Source organism: Histoplasma capsulatum (genome assembly GCF_000150115.1).
Source record: "Histoplasma capsulatum G186AR genomic scaffold supercont2.4, whole genome shotgun sequence".
In the NCBI taxonomy this organism is placed as follows: Eukaryota; Fungi; Ascomycota; class Eurotiomycetes; order Onygenales; family Ajellomycetaceae; genus Histoplasma; species Histoplasma capsulatum.
This window is the reverse complement of record NW_025544804.1, coordinates 2687088-2702831: the sequence shown is the minus strand read 5'-3', so window position 1 is coordinate 2702831 and position 15744 is coordinate 2687088. Positions and strand designations below refer to the sequence as shown.

Below are 15744 nucleotides of genomic sequence, written 5' to 3'. Positions count from 1 at the left end.
TCTGCTGTAATTCAGTGAATTGTTATTCTGTAAGCTCATCCTTTATATAATAGTAAAAATATATACAACTCAATCAGTTAAGAACAGTATTATTTTTATATTCATTATCAAAGTATAGTGGATTAGATAGATTATCTGACTTGATATATTCTATAATAAATGATGTATTTTTTAAAAGCATTGTTTATATTATATATACTGAGTCAGAGTTATTTACTGAAGTATTAATATTAAATAAATTAGTTAAACTATACAGTGGAATTTTGAGAGTTACTGAGTATTTAGTTTTATAATATATATATTTCAATTCTCAGTGAAAATTAGTCATCTGAGTATTTTATTTATTTTTGATATTTATTAAGCTATCTATAAAGTTTATAATATTTATTATTTATTACTGAATAGCTTCTGTATACTGATATTTCTTCTATACTTTAAGCTCTATCTGATAAAAATTATACATCACTAGAATCTCTTTCAATAAAATATTGTAAATAAGAAGTTTATTATTCTCAGATATAAAAGCTGCTGTTCTATATACTATTTTATATAGATTTTCAGAGACTAGTTGTATTTTCTGTGATTCAGATACAAGAAATGAGTGTTGATTGTAGATATTTATAATAATTATTATCAATTATATACTTTTCTCTATGTTTTAAAAATATTATTCTTATAAAGTAATTTTTTGATAATATTCTTTTGATTGTACAACTGACTAATATCTTTTTCTTAAGCTTATAAATAAAATGATTTTTTGAATTATTATTCATCTCTATATCATCTTTCTACACTCTCAATTTATTTTATATTTTGAATGAGTTATCTACTACTGATATTGCAATTGAAAGTATTTCAACTTTATTATTTATTCATACAATCAAATTCTCAAGTATAGAGATAATCACACTGATATGATAACTACAACTTATATTATAGATGGAATTATTATATTCTCAGAAGTATATACTTTCTTCAGTTTAGATATACTATCAGATATAATTCAAAAATTACTTAAACTTCTCAAAACTTCTAAGCTTTTCAGCTCTTCTTATATAAAATAACTAGTGCAGTAGTATATACTATTCTTGATAATAGAGAGTGATGTACACTCTGAAAGAATAATAAGCTGAAATTACTACACTTACAATACTTATAATATAAAAGTTTATAAAAACTTATATATTATATCTATTTTAATACAACTATTACAGAAGAAGTCTGTTTTAGATTTTTTAATACAGATATTAGATAATAAATTCTTCACTAGTGTAATGATTGTATTAATATAAATATACTCTAGAGTAATATATTATTTTATAAATATTTTTATCAGAGAGTTGTAATCACTAAATTAATTGCTAGATTTTCTCACAGTTGTTGATATTATATTTTTATAATTATAAAATTTGACTATAAAATGAACAGTCTGAAATAGATGATAAATATCTATTTAAGATTTTTATTCTATTATCTTATAGATTAATTTTTTGAATATATAAATAGCAGTGAAATTAATATCATTCAGAGCTTTTATTGTAAAATAAAAAGAGATAATATTAAATAGTTGATATCTAAAATCTTAATTTTTTAGTTTCATAAAGAATAGAAGATTAACAGTAAAATTAAAAATTCAGTAAATATAATTCACTGAGATATTTCTTTTTTCTAATTCTAGAAGAATATTATCTATTTTCTCAATTTATTCTATATTACTGTTTACAGTAATTATCTTTAAATCTCTTTTAAATAACTTTATATATATCAATAAATATCTTTCATCTGTTATATTAAAACTTATATAGATGTTGAGATATCAAAATTTGAATATTATAGCAGATGATATAGATAAAGTAAATATTATATTAATATTAAATTATAAAATAAAAAAATCTGATGTTTTAATATCAGTAGATTTATTATTATTTTTATTTATTTTTTTATTTTTTCTCTTTTTTTTAATATTCTCAGTATTATCAGTACTTTTATTATTTTTATTCTTCTTTCTTCACTACTTAGATACTTTGTCAGAGTTTAGATAATAGTAATTAGTCTTTATATACTCTGAAATTTTACAGTATTTATATTATGAAATTATAATGATAATTGTAGTATTATTATTATTATCATTGATAACTGTATTAATTTTTGAAGTTTTAAAGTATTCAGAATTCTCTGATTTATTTATTCAGTAAATAATTTATTTTATAAAATTATTAATATTTAGATTGACAATTAGACTCTGATCTGTTTTATAAAATATATTAAAATATAATTTAATATAGATTTTCTGATAATTTCAGAGACTGATAATAAAAAAATTATAAAGATAGTTCTCACTGCAGTTCTTTATTAATTATTATATATAAACAGATAAATAGTGATATCAATATATATATATCAGATAATCACTGTTCTTAATATATAAATAAATAAGTTCTTTGAGAATATTAATTCTTTTCTTCTCTAGAAACATTATATATACTGTATTTATTTTGTGTTATAAAGTTATTATATTGTCAGATTAAATAGATTTTATAATTAAACAGATAGAATCTATCAGAGATTATAATATATAATAGAAGAGTAGCTTTGAATGTATTATTTAATATTATTACTTGAGTATTGATAAATTTTCAGATAATTTCTATTGATTTTTATTGAGAATATCTATATTACTGATTATTTTTATATTCAAAAAGAATATCATCTTTTATATCTGATAGTTGATATTATTAAATATAATAATGAATTTTATATTCAATAAAATCTATATTTTCTTCTGATATTTATAAATCAGTATATTCAGATCTTCTTCTAATATAGAGTTCAGAGAAAATAAAGATAAAAAAGAAAATAATGAAGAAGATGACAGTATATATACTGATATTAATTATTTATAGAGTGTAATAAGATCTACTGCTGTTATAATTATTATACTGTTAGAATTTAGTATAGATATCAGTATAGAACTGAATATATTATTTTCAGATTTCTTATATTCTGATATCTTATCAGTATTTTATACTGAGTCAGAGATTATTATATCTTTCTCTGTTATTATATATTCAGTTTGATCACTCTTTACTTCTGAAATGAATTCTTACTCAGTAATAGAGAAGAAGAATTGAAAAATTCTTGATTATAAATATAATATCTTCTTATATTCTGATATAAAAGTTATAGATAATTGAGAATCACTTATAATCAATCTGATTTAGAAAGATTCTGAATGAAAATAAATAAATAAGTTTTTAATTTCTTCAAAATAGTAATAAAATCTCTACAGCAGTCTCAATAGTAATTTCATTAATTATACTATTTTTATAGATAAAGAGTTCTCTTTTCAGAGAAATAATATCTAACTCATTCAATATAACATCAGTTGCAGTGTATTCTAATCAAAACATGTTGTTTTTCTTAAAAATCTGCTATCCAGGCCATAATCTGTGGGATGGTTGATCTTGTTATTGTTGTGGTCACTAGCTAACTATATAGGGGTAATCACGTGCGGTGGAGGGCCACCTGGGCAACTAGTGCCCAACACAATCGTTCCAATCTATCTGCTAAATGTACCCCCACGTGACCACGCGAGTTTCTCGTGACTACAACCACGTCCACCATATCCTTTTATCTCATAGCTACAAAGGTCCCGCTTTTGTAATCGCTAGAATCAGCTTTGATGCGATAATTTGGCTGAAGGGCATTAGCTGTCATGGCTGGCGATTCCTGTGCGAACCCGTTACTCCTCGAATGGATCAAGGAATGGCTTGATGAGGCGCGGGAGCGTAATTCGAAGGGCGTCAATGTGTATGTGCTCTGCGACTCCTCCCACGATGCCTATCTTCTTGGGGGAAACTCATTCGTGCTAATTCCGTGATCTCAGATACAAAAAGGCATATGATTCCATGAAAGTTTGCCCAATACCCTTCAGCCATCCTTCAGAAGCACAACAGCTCCATGGCTTTGGCCCGAAGTTATGTGACCGTCTAACAGCAAAATTGATTGCCCATTGCGAACAAAACGGGCTTCCTATCCCTGAATTACCACATCACGGTATACATTTCTTTTCACTCCCTCCTAGGTTTTTACGATCTGAAGCTGATGCCTTGTATTCTAGCCCGTAAAAGAACAGCACAGAATGGCAACGATGAATCCCAGCCGGCTAAGAAGCCAAAGAAAGTGAAGCCTTATGTGCCAGTTCTACGCTCTGGCCCGTATGGGTTGCTCCTGGGGCTTGCCAATATGGATGAAAATTCATCCCTTGGACTCACCAAACAGCAACTTATTGAACTCGCCCAACCCTATTGCGATTCTTCATATACAGTGCCTCCTGACCAGTCTAAGTTTTATACAGCGTGGAATTCCATGAAAACTTTGGTACAGAAAGATCTTGTGTACGAGCATGGTCGGCCGTCGTCACGAAGGTATCTGCTCACCGATGAAGGATGGGAAATTGCGAGGAGGATTAAAAAGACTCTGCCAAGCGAGTGTTCTAATGAACTTGAAAACCGGTATAGCCAAGTATGTAGTGTTTACTTCCAACAGTACCTTTTTTTGTCATCATCTGATCATTTTATAGCCGTCACGATCTGATCGACTTGGGCGAGTCCATGAAACTGAATTGCAGCGGAATACGGATCCGTCAGCCTTTCTACCAAGTGGGGGCTTAGACTCAATTCCTCTCGTTCACCACCAGCACCCTAAGCAGCAAGTAATTAATCTAGAAGATTCGGACTCGGGAGAGAATTCGAATCCAGCCATTCCACGAATGCAAGAGGCTATCTCTACAAACATTGGACGACAAACGTCATTCAATAGAGATATATCAGATCAAAACGCCGATATATCATCGTCTACGCCTGCCTTCACGCCAATAACACTCCAGCCGGACAGCTTCACCGTCGAGCTTGTCCTCGACGTTCGCGAAATACGCTCTGTGAAGGACAGAGATTACATCGCTAACGAACTCATGAAGAAGGGAATAACGCCAGTCGTACGTTCTCTTGAAGTCGGAGATGTGCTCTGGATCGCCAAATGCAGAGACCCAACGTTCCTCGCCCGACACGGCGAAGAAGGGGACGAAGTCATGCTTGATTGGATTGTGGAGCGAAAACGTCTGGACGATCTAATCGGCAGTATCAAAGACGGGCGCTTCCGTGAGCAGAAATTCCGACTACGGCGTTCAGGGGTGCAGAACGTCATTTATCTAGTCGAAGACTTCGCTGATGCGGGTTCTGCCGCGTCGAAATATTACGAACATGTCTCATCGGCTATTGCATCCACGCAAGTTGTGAATGGTTACTTCGTCAAGCAGACGCGTAATCTAGATGATACCATCAGGTATCTAGCTCGAATGACAGAACTGTTGCGAAGAATGTACACCACAACCACCGCCAGTGGCTCTACTAGGACCACCACGCCGTGCCCCCTTTCAATCATTCCATCCAAACACCTCACCTCCTCCCAAGCCTATCTAGATCTCCTCAAACGACTTCGCTCTCAGCCATCGCAACCCACAACCAGAAAACCAACGTATACAGTCACATTCCCCAACTTCTCTTCCCTCGCCTCCAAGTCCGAAATGCTCACCCTTCGCGACCTTTTCTTGAAAATGCTCATGTGCACGCGTGGCGTGACGGCTGATAAAGCGCTGGAGATCCAGCGGCACTGGCGGACGCCGCGGGAATTTGTCGAAGCGTTTGAGGCAGCCTATCGAAGTCGGCCTGAGGGAGATGTGGCTGCGATGGAAAACATGGTGTTTGAAAAATTGGGGGGGTTGGTGGGGAGGAAGAAGGTTGGGAAGCAGGTTAGTAAGAAGATTGCAGAGGTTTGGGGGGTCAAATAATAATGGGAATTGGTACCGGTAATGACGGCCGGTTTTGGAATTGATGCTGGGATTCTTGTTTTGGGTGTTATTCTTGGTTTTTCCGCTGCTATGGCTGTTCATTGTTTTTTTTTTTTTTTTTTTTTTTTCATTCATTGCGGCGGTATTTCGGTGTTTGTCATTTTGCATTATACGGGATATATGCATCATGGCCGGGGCCACTTCATAATTTTGCGGCGGTCATCTCTCATCTTCCCCCGTTTATGATTTTAATTTCTCATTTTCTGTTCTCATCCGTTCCGCTTTATCCTCTTCTCTTCCTATTCCACAGCGCTGCTCTGATTGTTCTGCCCTCTGGTTTATCCTTGCTATGTATATGTATATATATATGTATATACTTTTATATTCTTTATTTTCGCCGCTGACACGGCTCCAGCCCTCGACTACATGGAGGTAAGTGGGCTGTCGCGAAGAAACTCCGCATTTCAATCGAAGAACTAGTAAGTTCCCCTCCCCCCCTTTTTTTTTATCTTCTTCATACAGTTTTGTTACTGTACAATAACTACGTATTAGAGGCCAGATGAACGCTGATTTTTTTTTTTTTTTTTTTTTTTTTTTTTTTTTTTTTTTTTTTGCATGCGAGTATTTTATATATGTTTTAATGTTTAAACTTCGTCCAATAATTAGATTTTCATGACGTTAGATACATGGTATCACACAGCTTCACTGCAATAACCCGAAATATTAGATAATAATAATCTGTGAAGAAAACAGTGCCAGTGAAATAATATATGTACAGTATAACTCGGTTAAAACATAATAACAAAGATGATGATGATGATGATGATGATTTGCTCAACAAAATGTGATCAAAGGGAGGGCCAAAAAAAAAATTAAAAATTAAAAATTAAAACAAATAAAAAATAAAAATATTAGAACAGAATAAACAGAATACTCATTATTTCATCTCCATGTGGAAAAGAGAGAGAAAGAACGAAAGAAAAATCTCGAGCGTCATTTTCACGCCTTCGTCCAAAATCGCACCTTCCGCACAATCCACGGCCTAGCCCTCCTCCACTCGAACCTCAGCGCCAAACTACTAACCACCACCGAAATACTACTCAGCGCCATCGCCAAACTCGCCCAGACAGGATCGAGTCGCCAATGCTCATTCACCACCGTGCCATGTTCCTTCACCTTCTTGCCCGTGACTATGGGGAAAAGCACGCCCGCCGCAACCGGCACCAGGATCATGTTGTAGATGGCGGCCCAGCCAAAATTCCACTTGACGCGGTTGAACACGCGCCTCGAGGATGGTGGTCAGGTCTGAGTTGAGGAGGATGAAGCCGGCAGAGTTAACGGCGACGTCGGAGCCGGAGGCCATGGCAGCCGGAGGCCATGGCAATACTCACGTTTGCGGCGGTGAGGGCGGGGGAGTCGTTGGTGCCGTCTCCGACGAAGGCGATGATGCGTTTCTTGTCGGCTGCTGCTGGTGCTGGTGGTGGTGTGCAGCTTGTTGTCTTGGATCTGGCGGACGTACTCTGCCTTTTGAGAAGGGAGGACGTTGGCCAGTACATTTGAGGCGGGGATTCCGATCGTGGCCGCCACGGCGTGTGCTGTGGTTTGGTTGTCTCCGCTACACATGAAAACTTCGATGTTTTTGGATTGGAGGCTGGATATCACACTTGCTGCTTCGGGTCGAATCGGGTCCGAAGTTGCGAAGACAATAGCAGGGACGAATGGGGAGGGAGCATCGGAGATTTGGCGAATGGCGAGGATGGCGGTGGACTTTGCCTCAGATTGGTACTTAGTGAGTGTGTTGGATAGGAAATAAAGATCAGTTCCATTTTCATCGACGAGAGAGTCTAACAGCCGTTGACTTCCAATAGCTGCCTCATATTTAACCTCTACACCGTTGACCGTTAGCGAGAACATTCCTTTCATTCCTTGTCCGGGTATCTCAGTTAGTGTTGAGGATATGACAGAGACGGAGGATTGCTCTGCACAGAAATCGGCAATCGCGTTCGCGATCGGGTGTGTGCTGCTCTGTTCCAAAGTCCTCGCCAATTCCCAGGCAACCCGTTGCTGTTCCTCGTCCGCGACAAGCATTTCATGATCAGATACCCGCAACGTCCCTCCTTCAGTCAAAGTCCCCGTTTTGTCAAAGACAATGGCCTCAAGCTTACTCGCTTCCTGAAAGGCTTCACCACCACCCCTAACAAGGATCCCTCGTCTGGCAGCAAGGCCGCCACCAACAAAAAGAGCAGTGGGAGCTGCCAAAGCCAAACCGCAAGGACAGGCGACCACGAAAACGGCAATGGCGAACTTTAATGACCAAAATGCCCATCCGCCCTGAGCCGAATCGAGGTAGTCAGGAGGGAGACTGCCGGAGAGTCCCAAGCTGAGCCAGATCACGAATGTGAGGATAGCGATGAGGGTGATTACCGGTACGAAATAACTCGTCATGATGTCCGCTACCCCCTCAACAGGGGCACGCTTGGTCAGGCCCTCTCGGACAACAGCAACGATTTGATCAAGCATAGACGTGCTACCGATATCGGATACTCGGATGTATACTGGTTGTCCAACGTTCACAGACCCTGAATATACCTTATCTCCAGCAACTTTCGTAATCGGCTTCGACTCCCCGGTCAGTGAGCTCTCGTCAAACCGGTAAGTATCGGAACTGGTCACAATACCGTCAGCGGGAGGCGATGCGCCATGCGGGATGTTCACGATATCGCCAACTTCCAGCAGATCAACGTTAACGCGTTGGAGGTTGGAACTCGGCGCATCATCAGGGTTCGTCGACGGAGAATCAAGCACCAGAAGAGCCTCGGATGGACGAAGTTTACCCAGGGATGCGACAGCATCGCCGGCTTTCGCTTTGCTGTAAGCTTCCAAGAACCGTCCGGCAAGAATGAACAGGGTCAGGAAAACAACAGTGTCAAAGTACGGTGACATGTGGGGTTGGTGTTCCTCCATTCCAGCTGCGACAGCCAGCATCGCAATTGATGCAAAATATGCCACAGAAGTACCCGCAGAAATGAGCAAGTTCATACTTCCAAAGCGGTAAAATCTTCGTAGGATTGGTACCTTGCTACGGGGTCTCCACAACGCTCTGATCTCCTTGAAAGCACGGACATGGAAAACATCGGCACCATAGCACATGACAGGTGTGGTGATGATGAACAACGCCCATTCCAGACGGGTTACCTGGCCTGCCCATATCGGTTCGTAGAAATATGTTCTTAACCTGTTAGTTGAAGGTACCAGGGACATCCAGACGACGCCTATCAGGAAGGTCGGAATCGCCGCGATGAAAACAAACAGCAAGCGTAGGAGTATGCGGCGTCTTTCGAGGAGCTGCATCGCACGAGAACGGTCCTCAATGGTTGGAGGATGATATATACTTGCTTTAAAAGCGTCGTTGGCAGATTCGATAACAGCAATAATTTTCCGGATGGTCATGGAAGGGGGATTTGGTTGGTAAGTGATTTTCACGACATTCTTCTTGAACGTGAGGCTTTCAACGACTGAAACCGATTCACTGTCCATTGCTTCTAAAGCACTCAAGATCTTTTCAGGGCAGTGGTGGCAAAACATCCCATCAACTTTAATTTCAACCGTCCGTTTCAAGGGGCTGTTGTCGTCCGGTCCGGTTCCATTTTGTTTGAGCGGGACACACTGTGTAACCACAAATTCATATCCAAGACCCTCAACAACTTGCTTAATCTCATCGAGTCTCTCACGACCTTCGAATTCAAACTTTGCACTGGAGCCCAGAAGGTCGACAACAACATTAGTAACAAAAGGGAGTTCCTGGATTCCGCGCGTGATGGTTCCTACGCAGGAGCCGCAGGTCATCCCTCCGATGCTGGCGGTGGCAGCGTAGATGTCCCGGCGCGACGATGGAGAACTTTTCAAAGAGATGTCTTGAAGTTCCCCTTCGTAACCGAGGCCATCGATTACCGAGAGGACTTCATCGATGTTCTCTTTCGGGCCCCGGATGGTGAGTGACGCACTATGCGTCAAAAAAGCAACGTCGACGGATTTCACAAAACTAAGTTGCTCAACCGCGCTCGTCACAGTTCCAGCGCACGAGGAACACGACATCCCGGATATGCTAATGGATACATTGTATTCCTCGTCAGTCAGAGCAAGACCCTTCTCGAGATCGGGGACATCGCTTCGTTTAATCATCCAAGACTCGTCTGCTACCTTCTCCGGCTTCTTGGAAAGGTCATTGCCCATCGGCGTTTTGTCCCCAACAGCATGAAGCTGCGGGAAGCTCGACAGGTCCTTCTTTTCATCTGCTTGGGTCCTAGCCAGCTCTTCAGCACGACAAGCGTCACAGTTGTCAATATGCGTTCTATTCCTTGCCTGGGCATTCTTGTCACCCTGGACACCTGTGCGGAACAGGTGACGTTCTATGAACGGACTCGCGGGTAGGGAAACGTCGATGTTGCTTATTTCTGCTCCCGACTCATCGCGAGAACTTGCATGGTAGACCTCGAAAGCAGCATTAATCAGAGCGTTCACGAGGTGGGTGGTTGATACCTCCGGACCATGACGGATGTGGACCTTGTGGGCGAGTATTGTCACATCAACGCTGATGATGTGGGGGATATGGAACAGGACTTCCTTTGCGTATGCCACACATGATGCGCAGTGGATATTATTGACGAGGAGGACGGTTGTGGTAGTTTTGGGCCCTGCAGATAGCAGCGGGAGAGATGTGCGCTTGGCCACGGCGGCCGGCTTCGGGATTGGCTGATTGTCTGCCATCGTTATTCTGCAAGATAAAATAGCGGTCAAGTAGCATACGTTGGTGATGACCGGATGATTGCAGCGTAATAGTGTAGAGTAATTGGGGGAGGCCAGAAAATTGGGCGGAAAGCGTGGCTATTTAGATCGGTTTTGACAAATATTGCTTCAGCGGAAACCTGCAAACGCACGGGTTTCTTGAAATGAGACAAAAGAAGAATATGTTGTTTGGCGTACGGGGGTGACGGGTATATATGTATATATATATATATATATATATATTTATATATTTACTTGAGCTTTTGTCAAGTCGGAGAGAGCAGCCGTCATGCAGCAGGGATCAATCAACCATAGGAAAATGGATGACCTTCAATGAAAAACCCAGAAGGAAGTCAAAACCACATCTTATATATATGGCATTTCATAGAAACTCCACGAAGGCCAGCTGCGTGACTTGTGCGGGATTCTCGCACTCAATGGCGGGCAATGGAAGGTTTGCGAGCAGCCTTCGAGCCCAGCACGCACAAATCGCGCAGCCGCCGCCTCCATCCCGCCAGCGCCCCGGGGAACAAAACCGCCCGTGGATGTGGATCGAGGTCATCCCGAGAGGCTCGGCTTCCGTCATTTTGGAACAGGTGAACGAGCTGATTAGTCAAGGATGGTTGTGTGTTGGCCCAGGAGAAAAAGCAACGAGAGGACTCAAGAGGAAAGAAAATCCGGGGTACGCAGAGGGACATGTACAGTATGTACCGACGGTGGCTTTTCTGGTCGGTTCCCCGTCATTCTATTGTTGACGTCCAGGCACAAACTATCATTAGCCCCGAGTTAATCGAGTTCGCCGCGCCTAAGCAAACGCCCAGGATGACAGGATGGCCAAGATGGAACCAGTGTGGAGGTGCGACTGTGCGACTCTTTTGCCATGTGGCGGTACCTGGAGTCAGGTTATATTATATTATATTATATATGTACAGTATATACATCGTCCACTGCACCGTAAACCCCCAGGCGTGGCCACCCATACTGGGGTATTGAACAGACCCCAGAGCAAGATGGAGGCAGACGGCCATTGTATCACTATTATTGTCTTCTCCCGCTTGTTCTCGAAAATACCGATCGAGCGTCTGCTCCTCACGCGGCTCGAACCTGGGGCGCCACTGGTAGCACGTGTTCACCGCTTAGTCACTCGCTTAGCCGCTGCACCACGCTGGGTGCGCCAAGCCGCTGCTGGCCCGTCTCTGGCCAATTCGCCATCCATGCGCATTCTTCCGCTGCTCGTGGTCTCAACCTACAGATATTGCTGCTTATCCATATCCCATATCTTCCTTTTCTTCTTCGTTTGTGAAGCGGCACTCTATCCGTATCACACTACATATAGGCAAGGGGTTTCATTATCAGCCGTGCCAATTCGTGAGCACCTCCCTCATTCCTCTGATATATCCGTCTTAAACTTGCTCTCTCCCTCCCCCCCCCCCCCCAGAGGGAAAACGAATACAAATACTAAATGCCCATGTATATTAGCTCTATCGGCAAGCCGCGGGTCCTCCCGCCTTCCCGCCTTCCCACCATGACCAGCATGCGCCCGCCCGCCCGCTTCCCCCGGGCTCCAGGCGGTGGGATACGCGGCCCGGTCCAACGCCTCGCCAGTCTCCGCAACCCCAATCCCATCCCGAGTCCTCGCCCGCGCCTGCAACAAAAGCCCACCACCCATCCCAAGACCTCAACTTGCCCAAACCCTGGCTGTCCGGCCCCGAATATCGTGGAGGATGATGGCATGAAAGTGTGTTCGGGCTGTGGCACTGTCGTCAGCGAAGCGAACATTGTCTCGGAAATCACATTTGGCGAATCCGCGTCCGGTGCTGCTGTTGTGCAAGGCACCTTTGTCGGGGCGGGTCAGAGCTATGGGCGCAGCTTCGGGCCTGGGTTCCAACGGGGTGGTGGCATGGAGAGTAGGGAGATTACGGAGCAAAATGGTGGGTTTTTTTGTCCTTAAACCCCTTCTAGTTTGATATTTATTTTTATTTCTATTTCCCCCCCCCAACAACAGGATGGCGCCCATTGATATAGTTTATTTTATGATTCGGTCACTGATTGTAGCAATTAGGAAACCGCTATATTGCCCAGTTATCTCGAGCCTTGAATGTCCCAGAGAGCGCCACAAAGGCTGCTGGTCAAGTTTTCAAGCTTGCGGTGGGGTTAAATTTTATCCAAGGTCGCCGCACAAAAACCGTTGCGGCCGTGTGTCTGTATATTGCCTGTCGCCGCCAGGATGGAAATACAGTCATGCTGATTGATTTTGCCGATGTGCTGATGGTATGTACGTCTGTTCTACTTTGCACAATTGTTCATAGACTCTAACCAATATTTTCCCCCCCTTTTTACTAGATTAATGTGTTCAAACTCGGTCGTGCGTACAAAGCATTACTTGACGAGCTACGTCTGGGCGGAAACGTCTTTATCATGAACCCCATTGATCCAGAAAGCTTAATCTACCGGTTCGCGAAACAGCTTGAGTTCGGTTCCTCGATGATGCAGGTTGCAAGCGAGGCAGTACGCATTGTGCAGCGAATGAACCGCGACTGGATGATTACCGGTCGGCGCCCCGCAGGCATTTGCGGAGCGGCCCTCATCCTTGCAGCCCGCATGAACAACTTCCGGCGAACTATCCGCGAGGTCGTGTACGTGGTTAAAGTAACGGAGCTCACGATCCATCAACGGTTGAACGAATTTAAAGCGACGGAAAGCGGAGACCTCACCGTCGACCAATTCCGTTCCGTCCAGTTGGAGAACGCACACGACCCGCCTGCCTTCACGCAGGGAAAGAGATTGAAACAGGCAATGAAGCAGAAAAACGCAACCACTGAAATCGCAAACGGCGATGAGGACGAAAATACCCGACAGCTAACAACAACATCTTCCACTCCGAGAACAATGCGAGTAGACGCAGATGGCTTCGCTATCCCAGACGTCCCCATCGACCCCGCCTTGTTAGCCGACAAAGACGGGGTCCCCCCAAGTCCCTCAACAACAAAAGCCAAACGCGGCCGACCAAAGGGCGCCAAAAACTTCCGCCCCCCACCCCCAACAGCATCCGAACTAGCCTCTGAATCCGCCCTCGAATCCGAAATGCAAGAACTCCTCACAACGGGCTCGAACCTGCTCGCCTCGACAAATAGCACAACCTCTCACACCGCGCCAACAGCACAGCGCCCCGCCACCCCCCAGCCGCCGAAACCGATCCCTTCAACCCCGGACATCGACGCCAGCGAATTCGACTCCGACCCGGAAGTGAAATACTGTCTCCTCTCCCCCGCCGAAGTCGAGATTAAAGAGCGTATCTGGGTCCACGAGAACAAGGACTATCTGCGCACGCAACAGGCCAAAGCGCTCAAGCGCGCGTTGGCGGCGGAGGAGGATTTGATGAACGGGCGAGTGCCTGGTAGTGGCATGGGCCGTCGGCCGCGGAAGAGAAGAAAAGGGCGGATGGGCGATGTAGGGTACTTGGACGGGAAGGAGGGGGAAGGTGAGGAAAGTATGGATGGGGGGGTAGGGGGTGGAGGGCCCAGGGGAACGAGAGCGTCGACGCCGGCGGAGGCGACGAGGCGGATGCTGGAGCAGAGGGGTTTTAGCAAGAAGATTAATTATCGGCTGCTGGAGGAGATGTATGAGGATGGCGATGAGAGGAAGGAGGATAAGAGGAGGGTGGATAGTGAGAGTAGGGAGGGAGAGGGTGGCGGGAATGGAGGGTGGAGGAGGAAGAGGAGGCGGAGTGCGAGCGTATCCAGCGTGCGGAGCTCCAGTGTGGTTTCGGACCGGACTGCTGTTGCTGCTGCTGCTGCTGCTGGTGGTCTTGGAATCCGGGGCCCGGTCAGGGAGAGGGTTGTCAGGGGAAGTAGGTCCGGGAGCTCTGTTCCAGCCTTTGTTTCTGCTGTGCCTACAATCCCTACCCAAGCCCCAGCTCCAGCTCCAGCTCCAGCGCCAACATCCTCATCTACACAACCCCAACCCACCGCCACCACCCTCGGAGAGGAGGCAGAAGCAGCCACGCCAACACCACCCTCTACAAACCCCCACGAGGAAATCCTCGGCTACATCCCCGGTCCCGAGCGGGGCGAAGAGGACGCGGACGCGGACGCGGACGCGGACGTAGATGGAGAAGATACGGACGATGAGGAGGAGGATGTGGTGGAGGATGACCATGTCGACGAGGCGTTTGCGGGCAATTATTACGGAGGGGCCAGCGACGATGACGATGATTATTACTTTTAGCCGTGCTATCTTTTCTTCTTCTTCTTTTATTTTTTTTTCTTTTATTGCTTGCTTGCTTGTTTGCTTGCTCGCTTGCTTGCTCGATTAGTTGATTGATCGATCAAGCCTACATCTATCATCTACTGTACATTGGTTACGATGAAACATGTTACTACTGTACATACAGGCATATATACATACATACATACCCACTCCAAGTACAAAACAACAACAACAACAACAACAACAAGAGCATATTCAATCGATGCCCGTCCGCCGACGCTGAGCGGAGCTGGAGCCGGTTCCGGTTCTGGCCGAGTGAAGCAACCAGCCCAACCTCGCCTCGCCTCGCCTCGCATCACGTATCCCGCATCCCCTAACTATTTGAACTGTAGTACAGTACAGTTACAAGTCCAATCCAAGCAAGCAAGCAAGCAAGCAAGCAAGCCAGCTGGGGCCCCCTTTCTTCGATGATATCTCAATCTCAATCTCAACTCAACTCAAACAAAACTCGACCCGACCCGACCCGACCCGACCCGACCTGAACATAGTTTTATTTCTTCGTTTTTGGAGCAAGGAGAATAAAAAAAACACACAGACGAAAACACAGACGAAAGTGAAAATGAAAGTGAAAACGAAAGTGAAATAAACAACGGAAGAAAGATAAAACTTGTAGTTAACTAAGTTGGTTGCATACATTTCCCCATCCATCCATGCCTGACTGAGCCCACTAGTTATTGACACTTTTTGACTTTTGACCTGTTTTTATCAAGTCCGTAGAGGAAGACAGCTAACTAGTAACTTATTAACTTGTCAATGTTTTCCATGCTCAATTATAGATATATATATATATATTTACTCTTTACTCTTTACTCTTTGCCATTTACAATTTACTGTTTACTATT

General features: G+C 43.5%; 3 protein-coding genes across 3 annotated transcripts; 2 read left to right on the top strand and 1 right to left on the bottom strand.

The window, feature by feature from the left end:
- Positions 1-3715: 3715 nt before the first annotated feature.
- HCBG_03942 (crossover junction endonuclease mus81) lies at positions 3716-5848 on the top strand (the record flags this gene model as incomplete). The annotated part of the gene is made up of 4 exons (XM_045430991.1): positions 3716-3810; positions 3887-4056; positions 4121-4524; positions 4583-5848. The coding sequence occupies 4 exons, from the start codon at positions 3716-3718 to the stop codon at positions 5846-5848; spliced, it is 1935 nt and encodes a 644-aa protein (XP_045289134.1).
- Positions 5849-6847: 999 nt separating this feature from the next.
- HCBG_03941 (copper-sulfate regulated protein) lies at positions 6848-10615 on the bottom strand (the record flags this gene model as incomplete). The annotated part of the gene is made up of 2 exons (XM_045430990.1): positions 6848-7133; positions 7188-10615. 2 exons carry the CDS (start codon positions 10613-10615, stop codon positions 6848-6850), a joined length of 3714 nt encoding a protein of 1237 aa, XP_045289133.1.
- Positions 10616-12158: 1543 nt separating this feature from the next.
- On the top strand, positions 12159-14860 carry HCBG_03940 (transcription factor tfiiib complex subunit brf1; the record flags this gene model as incomplete). The annotated part of the gene is made up of 3 exons (XM_045430989.1): positions 12159-12564; positions 12696-12904; positions 12977-14860. 3 exons carry the CDS (start codon positions 12159-12161, stop codon positions 14858-14860), a joined length of 2499 nt encoding a protein of 832 aa, XP_045289132.1.
- Between the last annotated feature and the right edge of the window lie 884 nt (positions 14861-15744).